Genomic DNA, 14,300 nt, shown 5'->3' on the forward strand with positions numbered 1-14,300 from the left:
ACAGACAGTGAGGCTCAGAACAGAGAGTGAGGCTAGGAACAGAGAGTGAGGCTAGGAATAGAGAGTGAGGCTCGGAACAGACAGTGAGGCTCGGAACAGAGAGTGAGGCTAGGAACAGAGAGTGAGGCTAGGAATAGAGAGTGAGGCTCGGAACAGACAGTGAGGCTCGGAACAGAGAGTGAGGCTCGGAACAGACAGTGAGGCTCGGAACAGACAGTGAGGCTCGGAACAGAGAGTGAGGCTCGGAACAGAGAGTGAGGCTAGGAATAGAGAGTGAGGCTAGGAAAAGAGAGTGAGGCTAGGAACAGAGAGTGAGGCTAGGAATAGAGAGTGAGGCTAGGAAAAGAGAGTGAGGCTCGGAACAGAGAGTGAGGCTAGGAACAGAGAGTGAGGCTAGGAATAGAGAGTGAGGCTAGGAACAGAGAGTGAGGCTAGGAATAGAGAGTGAGGCTAGGAAAAGAGAGTGAGGCTCGGAACAGAGAGTGAGGCTAGGAACAGAGAGTGAGGCTAGGAATAGAGAGTGAGGCTAGGAACAGACAGTGAGGCTAGGAACAGAGAGTGAGGCTAGGAATAGAGAGTGAGGCTAGGAACAGAGAGTGAGGCTAGGAACAGACAGTGAGGCTCGGAACAGACAGTGAGGCTAGGAACATACAGTGAGGCTAGGAATAGAGAGTGAGGCTAGGAACAGAGAGTGAGGCTAGGAATAGAGAGTGAGGCTAGGAACAGAGAGTGAGGCTCGGAACAGAGAGTGAGGCTAGGAACATACAGTGAGGCTAGGAATAGAGAGTGAGGCTAGGAACAGAGAGTGAGGCTAGGAACAGAGAGTGAGGCTAGGAATAGAGAGTGAGGCTAGGAACAGAGAGTGAGGCTAGGAACAGACAGTGAGGCTAGGAACAGAGAGTGACACTAGGAACAGAGAGTGAGGCTTGGAACAGAGAGTGAGGCTAGGAACACAGAGTGACACTAGGAACAGAGAGTGAGTCTTGGAACAGAGAGTGAGACTAGGAACAGAGAGTGAGGCTAGGAACATAGATTGAGGCTCGGAACATACAGTGAGGCTCAGAACAGAGAGTGAGGCTAGGAACAGACAGTGAGGCTTGGAACAGAGTGTGAGGCTCGGAACAGAGAGTGAGGCTAGGAACAGACAGTGAGGCTCGGAACAGACAGTGAGGCTAGGAACAGACAGTGAGGCTAGGAACAGAGAGTGAGGCTCGGAACAGAGAGTGAGGCTAGGAACAGACAGTGAGGCTTGGAACAGAGAGTGAGGCTCGGAACAGAGAGTGAGGCTTGGAACAGAGAGTGAGGCTCGGAACAGAGAGTGAGGCTAGGAACAGAGAGTGACACTAGGAACAGAGAGTGAGGCTTGGAACAGAGAGTGAGGCTAGGAACAGAGAGTGACACTAGGAACAGAGAGTGAGGCTTGGAACAGAGAGTGAGACTAGGAACAGAGAGTGAGGCTAGGAACATAGATTGAGGCTAGGAACATACAGTGAGGCTCAGAACAGAGAGTGACACTAGGAACAGACAGTGAGGCTAGGAATAGAGAGTGAGGCTAGGAACATACAGTGAGGCTCAGAACAGAGAGTGAGGCTTGGAACAGAGAGTGAGACTAGGAACAGAGAGTGAGGCTAGGAACATAGATTGAGGCTAGGAACATATAGTGAGGCTCAGAACAGAGAGTGAGGCTCGGAACATAGATTGAGGCTAGGAACATAGATTGAGGCTAGGAACATACAGTGAGGCTCAGAACAGAGAGTGAGGCTAGGAACAGACAGTGAGGCTAGGAATAGAGAGTGAGGCTAGGAACATACAGTGAGGCTCGGAACAGAGAGTGAGGCTAGGAACAGAGAGTGAGGCTAGGAATAGAGAGTGAGGCTCGGAACAGACAGTGAGGCTCGGAACAGAGAGTGAGGCTAGGAACAGAGAGTGAGGCTAGGAATAGAGAGTGAGGCTCGGAACAGACAGTGAGGCTCGGAACAGAGAGTGAGGCTCGGAACAGACAGTGAGGCTCGGAACAGACAGTGAGGCTCGGAACAGAGAGTGAGGCTAGGAACAGAGAGTGAGGCTTGGAACAGAGAGTGAGGCTAGGAACAGACAGTGAGGCTCGGAACAGACAGTGAGGCTCGGAACAGACAGTGAGGCTAGGAACAGAGAGTGAGGCTAGGAATAGAGAGTGAGGCTAGGAAAAGAGAGTGAGGCTAGGAACAGAGAGTGAGGCTAGGAATAGAGAGTGAGGCTAGGAAAAGAGAGTGAGGCTCGGAACAGAGAGTGAGGCTAGGAACAGAGAGTGAGGCTAGGAATAGAGAGTGAGGCTAGGAACAGAGAGTGAGGCTAGGAATAGAGAGTGAGGCTAGGAAAAGAGAGTGAGGCTCGGAACAGAGAGTGAGGCTAGGAATAGAGAGTGAGGCTAGGAACAGAGAGTGAGGCTAGGAACAGACAGTGAGGCTCGGAACAGACAGTGAGGCTAGGAACATACAGTGAGGCTAGGAATAGAGAGTGAGGCTAGGAACAGAGAGTGAGGCTAGGAACAGACAGTGAGGCTAGGAATAGAGAGTGAGGCTAGGAACAGAGAGTGAGGCTAGGAATAGAGAGTGAGGCTAGGAACAGAGAGTGAGGCTAGGAATAGAGAGTGAGGCTAGGAAAAGAGAGTGAGGCTCGGAACATACAGTGAGGCTAGGAATAGAGAGTGAGGCTAGGAACAGAGAGTGAGGCTAGGAATAGAGAGTGAGGCTAGGAAAAGAGAGTGAGGCTAGGAACATACAGTGAGGCTAGGAATAGAGAGTGAGGCTAGGAACAGAGAGTGAGGCTAGGAACAGACAGTGAGGCTAGGAATAGAGAGTGAGGCTAGGAACAGAGAGTGAGGCTCGGAACAGAGAGTGAGGCTAGGAACATACAGTGAGGCTAGGAATAGAGAGTGAGGCTAGGAACAGAGAGTGAGGCTAGGAACAGAGAGTGAGGCTAGGAATAGAGAGTGAGGCTAGGAACAGAGAGTGAGGCTAGGAACAGACAGTGAGGCTAGGAACATACAGTGAGGCTAGGAATAGAGAGTGAGGCTAGGAACAGACAGTGAGGCTAGGAACAGACAGTGAGGCTAGGAATAGAGAGTGAGGCTAGGAACAGAGAGTGAGGCTCGGAACAGAGAGTGAGGCTAGGAACATACAGTGAGGCTAGGAATAGAGAGTGAGGCTAGGAACAGAGAGTGAGGCTAGGAACAGAGAGTGAGGCTAGGAATAGAGAGTGAGGCTAGGAACAGAGAGTGAGGCTAGGAACAGACAGTGAGGCTAGGAACAGAGAGTGACACTAGGAACAGAGAGTGAGGCTTGGAACAGAGAGTGAGGCTAGGAACAGAGAGTGACACTAGGAACAGAGAGTGAGGCTTGGAACAGAGAGTGAGACTAGGAACAGAGAGTGAGGCTAGGAACATAGATTGAGGCTAGGAACATACAGTGAGGCTCAGAACAGAGAGTGAGGCTAGGAACAGACAGTGAGGCTTGGAACAGAGTGTGAGGGTAGGAACAGACAGTGAGGCTAGGAACATACAGTGAGGCTAGGAATAGAGAGTGAGGCTAGGAACAGAGAGTGAGGCTAGGAACAGAGAGTGAGGCTAGGAATAGAGAGTGAGGCTCGGAACAGAGAGTGAGACTAGGAACAGACAGTGAGGCTAGGAACAGAGAGTGAGGCTAGGAACAGAGAGTGAGGCTTGGAACAGAGAGTGAGGCTCGGAACAGAGAGTGAGGCTAGGGACAGAGTGTGAGGCTAGGAACAGAGAGTGAGGCTAGGAACAGAGAGTGAGGCTAGGAACAGAGTGTGAGACTCGGAACAGAGAGTGAGGCTTGGAACAGAGAGTGAGGCTAGGAACAGAGAGTGAGGCTAGGAACAGAGTGTGAGGCTAGGAACAGAGAGTGAGGCTAGAAACAGAGAGTGAGGCTAGGAACAGAGAGTGAGGCTAGAAACAGAGAGTGAGGCTAGGAACAGAGAGTGAGGCTAGGAACAGAGAGTGAGGCTAGAAACAGAGAGTGAGGCTCGGAACAGAGAGTGAGGCTAGAAACAGAGAGTGAGGCTAGGAACAGAGAGTGAGGCTAGGAACAGAGAGTGAGGCTAGGAACAGAGAGTGAGGCTCGGAACAGAGAGTGAGGCTAGGAACAGAGAGTGAGGCTCGGAACAGAGAGTGAGGCTAAGAACAGAGAGTGAGGCTCGGAACAGAGAGTGAGGCTAGGAACAGAGAGTGAGTGCCGATGAACACGTGGCTGCAGGGCTGGTGTAGGAGGGATGGTTTCAGGTATGTGGATCATTAGGGTACCTTCTGGGGAAGGTGGGACCTGTACCAGAGGGACGGGTTGCACCTGACCTGGAGGGGCATCAGTATCCTGGGCGGGAGGTTTGCTGGAGGAGGGTCTTCAGGAGGGTTTAAACTGGATGGTGGGGGGAGAGAGAACCTGAGCCATGGATCAGAGGATGGGGTAACTGGTCAATGGGCAGATACAGCATGCAGAGAGTCTGTGGGGAAGGATAGACAGTTGATAGGGCAAAGTTGCAGTTAGTGTTTCAAACTCAGACCATAGAGCAGTATTTGGAACTATAATGTTTTGGCCATTACGGAGACTTGGACATGATAGGGGCAGGATCAGTTGTTGGATGTTCCAGGATTTAGATGTTTCGAAAGGAATAGGAGGGAGGTAAAGAGGTGGGGGACGGGCATTGCTAATCAGGGATAGTATCACAGCTGCAGAAAGGGAGGGCGTTGAGGAGGGTTTGCCTACTGAGCCAGTATGGGTGGAAGTCAGAAACAGGAAAGGAGCAGTCACATTACTAGGAGTTTTCTATTGACCCCCCCCATTAGCAACAGAGACACAGAGAAACAGTTTGGGAGGCAGATTTTGGAAAGGTGCAGGGCTGTTGTCATGGGTGACTTTAACTTCCCTAATATTGATTGGAATCTCCTTAATGCAAATAGTTTGGATGGAGCAGTTTGTGTCAGGTGTGTCTAGGAAGGATTCCTGACTCAATTTGTCGATAAGCCAACGAGAGGGGAGGCCATATTGGATATGTTGCTTGGTAATGATCCAGATCAGGTGTCAGGTCTCTTGGTGGGAGAGCATTTCAGTGATAGTGATCACAACTCCCTGACCTTTACTACACTTGTGAAAAGGGTTAGGTGCAGATGGTTGGGAAAGTATTTAATTGGGGGAGCGTGAATTGCAATGCTATTAGGCAGGAACTGTGGAGCATAAATTGGGAACAGATTTTCTCAGGGAAATGCATGACAGAAATGTGAAGGTTGTTTAAGGAGCACTTGCTGATAGAGCTGGACAGGTTTATCCCGCTGAGGCAAGGAAGGGATGGGAGGGTGAAGGAACTTTGGGTGACGAGAGATGTGGAACATCCAGTCAAGAGGAAGAAGGAAGCTTACTTAAGGTTGAGGAGGCAAGGAACAGACCGGGCTCTAGAGGGTTACAAAATAGCCAGGAAGGGACTGAAGAATGGACCTAGAGCTAGAAGGGGGCATGAAAAAGCTTTAGCGAGTAGGATTAAGGAAAATCCCAAGGCATTCTACTCTTATGTGTGGAACAAGAGGATGGCCAGAGTGAGGGTGGGGCCGATCAGGGAGAGTGGAGGGAACTTGCGCCTGGAGTCGGGGGAGGTAGGGGAGGTCCTGGGAATTACAGATCAGTCAGTCTTATGGTGGGCAAATTAGCGGAGAGGATTCTGAGAGACAGGATTTATGATAATTCGGAAAAGCATAGTTTGATTAGAGATAGTCAGCATGGCTTTGTGAGGGGCGGGTTATGCCTCACAAGCCTTATTGAAGTCTTTGAGGATGTGATAAAACACATTGATGAAGGTAGAGCAGTGGATGTGGTGTATGTGGATTTTAGCAGGGTGTTTGATCAGGCTCCCCATGATAGGCTCATTACTGGGCGGCACGGTGGCACAGTGGTTAGCACTGCTGCCTCACAGCGCCAGAGACTCGGGTTCAATTCCCGCCTCAGGCGACTGACTGTGTGGAGTTTGCACGTTCTCCCCGTGTCTGCGTGGGTTTCCTCCGGGTGCTCCGGTTTCCTCCCATAGTCCAAAGATGTGCAGGGTCAGGTGAATTGGCCATACTAAATTGCCCGTAGTGTTAGATAAGGGGTAAATGTAGGGGTATGGGTGGGTTTCGCTTCGGCGGGTCGGTGTGGACTTGTTGGGCCGAAGGGCCTGTTTCCACACTGTAATCTAATCTAATCAAAAAAAAAGTAAGGAAGCATGGGATACAGGGAACTTTGCGTGTCTGGATACAGAATTGGCTGGTCCATAGAAGACAGAGGGTGGTAGTAGATGGAAAGTGTTCAGCCTGGAGCTCAGTGACCAGTGGTGTCCTACAGGGATCTGTTCTGGGACCTCTGCTCTTTATGATTTTTATCAATGACTAAGGTGAGGAAGTGGAAGGGCGGGTTAGTAAGTTTGCTGATGACATGAAGGTTGGTGGAGTTGTGGATAGTGTGGAGGGCTGTTGTAGGTTGCAACAGGATATTGATAGGATGCAGAGCTGGGCTGAGGAGTGGCAGATGGAGTTCAACCTGGAAAAGTGTGAAGTGATTCATTTTGGAAGGTCAAATTTGAATGCAGTATATAGGGTTAAAGTCAGGATTCTCTACAGTGTGGAGGCACAGTGGGATCTTGGGGTCCACATGCATAGATCCCTCAAAGTTCCACCCAAGTTGATAGGGTTGTTAAGAAGGTGGAGAAAGTGAGGTCTGCAAATGCTGGAGATCAGAGCTGAAAATGTGTTGCTGGAAAAGCGCAGCATGTCAGGCAGCATCCAGGGAACAGGAGAATCGACGTTTCGGGCATAAGCCCTTCTTCAGGAATGAGGAAAGTTTGTCCAGCAGGCTAAGATAAAAAAGGTGTTAAGAAGGTGTATGGTGTGTTGGCTTTCATTAGCCGGGGGGGGATTGATTTTAAGAGCCACGAGGTTATGCTGCAGCTCGAAAAAGCCCTGGTTCAACCCCCACTTGGAATATTGTCTTCAGTTCTGGTCGCCTCATTACAGGAAGGATGTGGAAGCTTTAGAGAGGGTGCAGAGGAGATTTACCAGGATGCTGCCTGGACTGGAGGGTATGTCTTGTGAAGAAAGTAACTGGGGAATTCGAAGACTAGGGGGCACATTTTTAAGATGAGAGGAGAGAGATTTAAATAAAGACGTGAGGGGCAAATGTTTTACTCAGAGGGTGGTTTGTGTGTGGAATGACCTTCCTGAGGAAGTGGTGGATGTGGGGACAGTTACAACGTTTAAAAGACATTTGGATAAGGACAGGAATAGGAGGGATATGGGCCAGGAGGAGGCAGGTGGGATTAGTTTAGTTTGGGGTTAGGGTCAGTATGGCCTGGTTGGACCGAAGGGTCTGTTTCCGTGCTGGATGACTCGATGACTCTGTAATAAGGTATAAGTAATTCATTTAAAGATGTTTACAAGTATTTAATGGGGAACGATTAGGGAAGAAGGAGGAATGAGCCCACATTATCTGGTCACTGACATTGTGTGAGAGGGACAGATCTGCAGTTTTCAAAACAACTTTGGTTGGAGATTCCCTTTTCAAGTATGTCAGTAGTAATGATCTCACAAACTGATGAAACCCAACAATACCACTGTTCATTTGGAAAGGGAGAACAAAAGAAGAGTATTTAAATGGAGGTACATGTGAAGAACTTTACAATAAATGCCTTGAAGAAACAGGTAACTCCTCATTGCAGCAGCTTGAGTTAGACAGGTTAGACCCAGGCAAGTCAAGGATAAAGCTGACGTGGTACTCGATTAATGTTGGGGTGTGTACAACCTGAACTGTTTTTGATGTGGGAACACCACCCCCTGCAAGCTTCCCTCCAATCCTGACTTGGAAATATATCGCTGTTCCTTCAGTGCCGCTGGGCCAAAATCCTGGAACTCCCTCCCTGGAGCCCATTGCAATAGATCCAGAAGCGAGGCTTAACTGCCTCTTCTCCAGGGGCAATTAGGGATGGGTAATAAATGCTGGCCCAGCCAACGATGCCCTCGTACTGTGGAAATTGAAAATACACCCAAACAGGGGCAGAATAGGCTCCTCCCCTTCCGATGTTCCACATTCAACACAAAGAGTTATTGGTCAGATGAGCAAGTTCACTAACACGCTGACAATTTCATTCCTCAAAGAAAAATACCAATGAAGAAATAAACTTTCTCCCCTCTGTTTCTAATGTCGGGGCAATCACATGAAAATGACTTTCTCCGGAATATTCTGTGTGCACTGATGGCAGCTTCTCTGTTATGTAAACGTTCCCAGAGTGTACATGACAGCTAGAAGGCTTATGTAAGGCACACTGACCTTTCCCACGTTATCAACTCAACCAAGCGATTAATATAAATGGGAAGTGTTAGAAATACCCCAACTGGCCAAGCAGCATCGTAATGACAGTCACAGAGCCTAAATTCAATGGGCCGAAGGGCCACTTTATGGGCTGTAATGGATTCCAAGGCTTCCATGTTGATTGAATGTGCCAAACCCCTCCCCCCATCACAAAATTAGAGCATTTCCGACCCTCACATCACCCCCCCCAACAAAGTAACTGGGTGACTCAATGCATGCACAGTGGCTCAGTGGTTAGCACTGCTGCCTCACAGCGCCAGGGACCTGGGTTTGATTCCACCCTCATGTGACTGTCTGCGTGGAGTTTCAACATTCTCCTCATGTCTGCGTGGGTTTCCTCCCTCACTCACAAGATGTGCAGATTAGGGTGGATTGGCCATGCTAAATTGTCCCAAAAGGGGTGTACAGGCTGGGTGGGTTAGCCATGGGAGATCCAGGGTTATGGGGTGGGGGTGTGTGTCTGGTCGGGATCCTCTTCGGAGGGTCAGTACAGAATTGACAGGCTGAATGGCTTCTTTCCACACCGTAGGGATTCTGTGGAAACAGACATCCATTACTGGGTCGAGAAGGTATCTAGTCAGCCACCTGAGTGGGTGGCATTAACTCTTGGTAATTTATCCAAAGTGGGTGGTCAGCCAATTCTAGCCTTCTCTCTCTTTGGTGGAGAAATTATTTTGTGGGCAATGTTGGGAATTGCTACAGAATACCACCAGGTCTCTGTCAACCTATTTGATAACCAATGTGGTGGACAATACTTCCATTCAATCAGGAGAAACTCTCTTTGCCCAGAGAGTAGTGTGAGTGTGAAACTCACCACCACACAGAGGTGAATATGTTGGGTACGTTCCAGGGTGATGCTGGATAAGCACATCGGGGTCAAAAGGAATGGCAGGATATGTTGATAGCTTGACGTGAAGTGGGGGCAAGGATGCAGCTGGTGGGGTGAAGTAGACCAACATGGAACAGTTGGGCCAAATGGCCTGTTCCTGTGTTGTAGATCATTGTCATGTTTAGATTAGATTAGATTAGATTACTTACTGTTAATGAACACCCTTCACTTGTTGACAGTAGCCTCTAACTGTTGGAAATGGTTACTGACTGCACTGTGTAAAGATGCTGTGTCTGGGAATGGTACCATCGGGGGGGGTTTTTGGCTTCTGTTTAGTTCGGGCTGGTGTGGTTAAGACAGTTGCTCTATTTCCGAACTGTCGATTGGTGGGCAGGAAATGACTAACGCTCCTTAAGAACATAACATCACAAGAGGAAGGGAGACTTTTCAAGTCGGCCAACAACGTGCCCCAGTCCTGGGCACGCTCAAAGGAACGTCTGGCAAGATTCCTGGTGACGAGATCCTTCTGCTGTTCTGTCACTTTCTTAAGCTGAAGTGCAGGCCTACCTCCCCAGAGGATTGAGGCAATGCACTTTCCCCCACTGTGTTCCTGGTTTTAAACCAATGGTTACAACCCCTCAGTGAGAAGGTGTGAGGTGGTGTAAGTGGAGGTAGTGGTTGTGGCAGAGGCCATAAAGATTAAACCATAAGATAGGGAAAATCAGACCATTCGGCCCATTGAGTCAGCTCTGCCTTTTGATCATGATGGATTTGTTTCTCAACCCCATTTTCCTGTCTTCCCTTGATCCCCTCACCAATCAAGTACCTGTCTATCTCCACCTTAAAGACACTCAGTGACTTGGCCTCCACAGCTCTCTGTGGCAATGAGTTTCCGAGATTCCCCACCCTCCGGCTGAAGAAATTCCTCCTCATCTCCCTTCTAAACGTTCGTCCCTTCACCCTGAGGCTGTGCCGTCGTGTCCCAGTCTAGAGGAAACATCTTCTCCACATCCACTCTCTCCAGGCCCCTCAGCCTTGTGTAAGTTTCAGTCAGATTCCCCCCTCACCCTTCTAAACTCCATCGAGTCCAGACCCAGAGTCCTCAACCGCTCCTCATATGACAAGCCCTTCGTCCCCGGGATCATTTTGCAGGGGGTGATGGGAAGGAATGCCTGTGAGAGACAGGGCAAGGGGGTGAAGGGGACTGGTTGAGTCGGGAAATGAGGGAGACCTGCTCCCACAATGACCAATTGGACCTCAGAGATTGGGATCCCAAGGTCTCAGCTCGTGATGCCACGGTGTTGGGGAGTGGGGGTCCCATCTCCCACTTCGGGAAGCACTGGATGTGGAAGTTCATTAAGATGCTTGCCACAGTATTGCAGGGTCTGGGGCAGCCATGTAATAATGAACTTTAACATTGTCCGTGACAACGTCACCTGTCCCTGTGCTCCTGTTGCTGTTTGTTCTGGTTATATGACCCAGGATCCAGACTAGGTTGTGGTACACCCGATTAGTAACATTCAGGGGTGACATCTGGGGCTCTACAGTTGACCTCAGGATATCTGCAGGAGTGCGAGGTGAAATCAGCCAGGTTCCTTCCCTGCTGAGAGACTGGAGGAGCTGAGAGAATTCTCTTCAGAGCATGGCATGTTAAGGGGATGCAAAACAGGAACGTTCAACATTGAGGATGGCTCCAAGAGAGTCATTAAGGGGGAACTGTATAAAATGGCATGTGGGATATAGGTAAAGCAGTGTTACTTCTGCAATCATAATTACTGATACAAGGTAAATGAACTCACACCAGTGTATAATTATTTCAGCCAAGAGCTGAGTTAACAAGAATGAAAACTATGTGAAGGATTGATAAATTCTTGATGTCACAAGGAATTAAGGGCTACGGGGAGAATGCGGGTAAGTGGAGTTGAAATGCCCATCAGCCATGATTGAATGGCGGAGTGGACTCGATGGGCCGAATGGCCTTACTTCCACTCCTATGTTTTTAGATTAGATTACTTTATAGTGTGGAAACAGGCCCTTTGGCCCAACAAGTCCACACCGACCCGCCGAAGCACAAACCACCCATACCCATACATTTACCCCTTATCTAACACTACGGGCAATTTAGCACGGCCAATTCACCTGGCCCTGCACATCTTTGGACTGTGGGAGGAAACCGGGGCACCCGGAGGAAACCCACGCAGACACGGGGAGAATGTGCAAACTCCACACAGTCAGTCGCCTGAGGCGGGCGACTGGTCTTATGATCTTATGGTCTTAAGGAAATATATAATTGCTGCTTCAGCTCTTGTCTCGGACTGAAATTATTAAAGTGAGTGAGCTTCGTTTCTCACAGGCAGGACAGCTGGAAAACACAAAACCACAGAATGGTTACAATACTGAAGGAGGCCATTTGTCCTGTCACTGCCTGTACTGGCTCTGAGAATGAGCATTATAGAAGGTTTATATAAGTCACACAGTAACCAGAGTGGAAGGTGATTTTTTTTTCATGCGCTGTGAGTTGTACAGGCCACCTGAATTTGAAGCATAAACCCAGAAGAACTCATTAAAGCCCCTGCTATCCCCGAATGGGCAGCTCAGTGGTTAGCACTGCTGCCTCACAGCGTCGGGGACAGCTGTTCAATTCCACCCCCAGGCGACTGTCTGTGGGGAGTGTGCACTTTCTCTCCGTACCTGCGTGGGTTTCCTCTGGTTTCCTCCCACTGTTGAAAAATGTGCAGCTTAAGGGGGGAATGCAGGGTTGCAGGGATAGAGTAGAGGGGGTGGGCCCTGGTGAAGAACGGGTTTGCAGGCTGATGTGGAAATAGCGGGGTGCTGGGACTGCTGCTTTGAATGGGACTCATTGGAGAATTTCTTCAAAGAGTTAGCAGAGGCTGATGAGCCGAATGTCTTCCTTCAGTTCTGTACCGTTCTATAGTCCCTGCCGGACTTAGCTGGCAAGCTGACAATTGCATGGCTTATTACCAATCTAAGAAGCACATACAATCTTGGTGTGAAACAGGGGAAATTTGATTTTTTGCAAACAGGAAGTTAAGAAGGTAGATGACAATGTTCAGGTCGGAATGCTTTCTTTGAATCAGACTGACGTGGTCATGTGACCGGTGAAGTTGGTTGGCTGTCAGTTACACTGAAGCTGATACTCGCTAGTCTGCGTCGCAAAAGATCAGAGCGTCGTGGGGAAGAGAGAGAGAGAGAGAGAGAGAGACACACCACCCGGGTTTCGGGGCAGACAGGGAGAGGCCGGTGCTTTGCAAAGGCAGGAACGGTTTCGGGGGCAGCACCAACGGTGGTCGTGGGAGAGACGCTCACACTCCGGGGGCTCTGAGCGCACCGAGTGTGACACCCGACCCTGGGAGCAACAAAACTGAGATGCAACAACGGCAGAGCAAGATGGGCTTGAAGCGATGCCTTGTCTGTGGGGCACAGCAAGGTGAGTGACAATTCTGTGCTCGCTGACCCAACCCTCAGCATTCATCGTTCAGCAGAGGCGAGAAATCTCTCCTCCCCTTTGGCTGTGGTGCTTTTGCACAGGGAAGCTTAACTTAAGAGAGAAACAACGTTTTTTTTAAAAACTCGCTCCAAGCTGTAGCATTGTTTAGCTGAGTAAACTATACAAGTTGGAAATTGTTCCAACCACCCACCACAGATCAAAAAAAAAAAATTCCCTTTTATTCATAAATTACTTTGGATGTCTGGAGAAAATCTGAGAGGAACCTACATTAATAAGTCACAAGGTTTTACTCCAGCAGAGGAATTTGCCAAGCAACGGATCAATTATCAATAGAATTTGCCTAATTGCAATGTCTCCCTGGATTTCCTCCGGGTGCTCCGGTTTCCTCCCATAGTCCAAAGATGTGCAGGTCAGGGTGGATTGGCCATGCTAAATTACCCCATAGTGTCCAGGGGTGTGCAGGCTAGGTGGGTTAACCATGGCATATGTGGGCTTAGATTAGATTCCCTACAGTGTGGAAACAGGCCCTTCGGCCCAACCAGTTCATACCGACATCTGAAGAGTAACTCACCCAGACCCATTTCCCTCTGACTAAAGCACCCAACACTACGGGCAATTTCCCATGGCCAATGCACCTGACCTGCACATCTTTGGACTGTGGGAGGAAACCCACACGGACACGATGAGAATGTGCAAACCCCACACAGACAGTCGCCCGAGGCTGGAATCCAACCTGGGACCCTGGTGCTGTGAGGCAGCAGTGCTAACCACTGAGCCACCATGCCATGGGTTGGGGTGGGTCTGGGTGGGATGGTCTTCGGAGGGTCAGTGTGGACTTGATGGGCCAAATAGTCTGCTTCCATTCTGTAGGGAGTCTGCATCTAATGAACGGGCGCTGTTTATTTACCTCTCTCTAGATTCCAACCAACAGGTTTAGAACTAAAATGGGTCCATCTTGTCCAATGGCGTTAATGGATATTTTGTGAAGATTGAACTTTTAGGTTTCAAGAAAGACAGAAAATTTAGTTTTGTTTATCTGGGATAGCCAACATTTTCCATGAATGTATACATGTTCCTGATAGGTTAAAGGAAGAAAAAGGCTTGCATTTATATAGCACCTCCCATGATCTCAGAATGTCCCAAAGAACTCTACAACCATTGAAATGCTTTCTTTTTTCCAAGTGCTGTCCCTGTTGTTTTGGAAGGAGTCTACTTGTGCACAGCAAGCTATCCCAAAGAGCAATGTGGTAAATGACCAATTTATCGGTTTCGTAGTTTGATGTTGGGGAAGGGATGAATATTGGGCAAGGCAACGGGGAGAAATCATCTGCTCTTCCCCAAATGGTGCCCTGGGACCTGTTGCATTCTCCTTACGATGTGTCTGGCTTTTATGTCTCATGTGAAAGAAAGTGCTTGTGGCACCCCCTTCACACTGCTTTTCAGGTTCAACATGGGGTTTATGCTGAACCATAGAAGGAAACAGCACAAGGAGGTCATTTGACCCATCAATGCCCATGCTGGAAATAGTGCCATTCCCTTGTTTCTAAAATGGGATGTGAACCTTCTGCCTCAGAGGCACCAGCTGGTCCTCAGCTTGCTCTAGGACAGGAACAGTGGA

The 14,300-nt window shown here is 49.1% G+C and overlaps 1 protein-coding gene across 3 annotated transcripts in view; it reads left to right on the plus strand.

Annotated features, from left to right (window-relative positions):
• Nucleotides 1-14,300, plus strand: part of LOC122552378 (ras GTPase-activating protein nGAP-like) — a 99,645-nt gene that overhangs the window by 25,490 nt on the left and 59,855 nt on the right. The window contains exon 1 of one of the 3 annotated variants that reach the window (XM_087983410.1): nt 12,393-12,661. The exons of the other annotated variants lie outside the window; for them this stretch is intronic. Within the exon in view, the coding sequence (XP_087839536.1) occupies nt 12,601-12,661 (61 nt within the window). The 5' untranslated portion in view covers nt 12,393-12,600. Of the gene's footprint in view, nt 1-12,392; nt 12,662-14,300 lie in introns of those variants that run through there. 3 annotated transcript variants of the gene reach the window in all.

The sequence above is a fragment of the Chiloscyllium plagiosum genome, unplaced genomic scaffold (assembly GCF_037043375.1).
Source record: "Chiloscyllium plagiosum isolate Xiang-an unplaced genomic scaffold, Cpla_swu_hap1 HiC_scaffold_45, whole genome shotgun sequence".
NCBI classification, from domain to species: Eukaryota; Metazoa; Chordata; class Chondrichthyes; order Orectolobiformes; family Hemiscylliidae; genus Chiloscyllium; species Chiloscyllium plagiosum.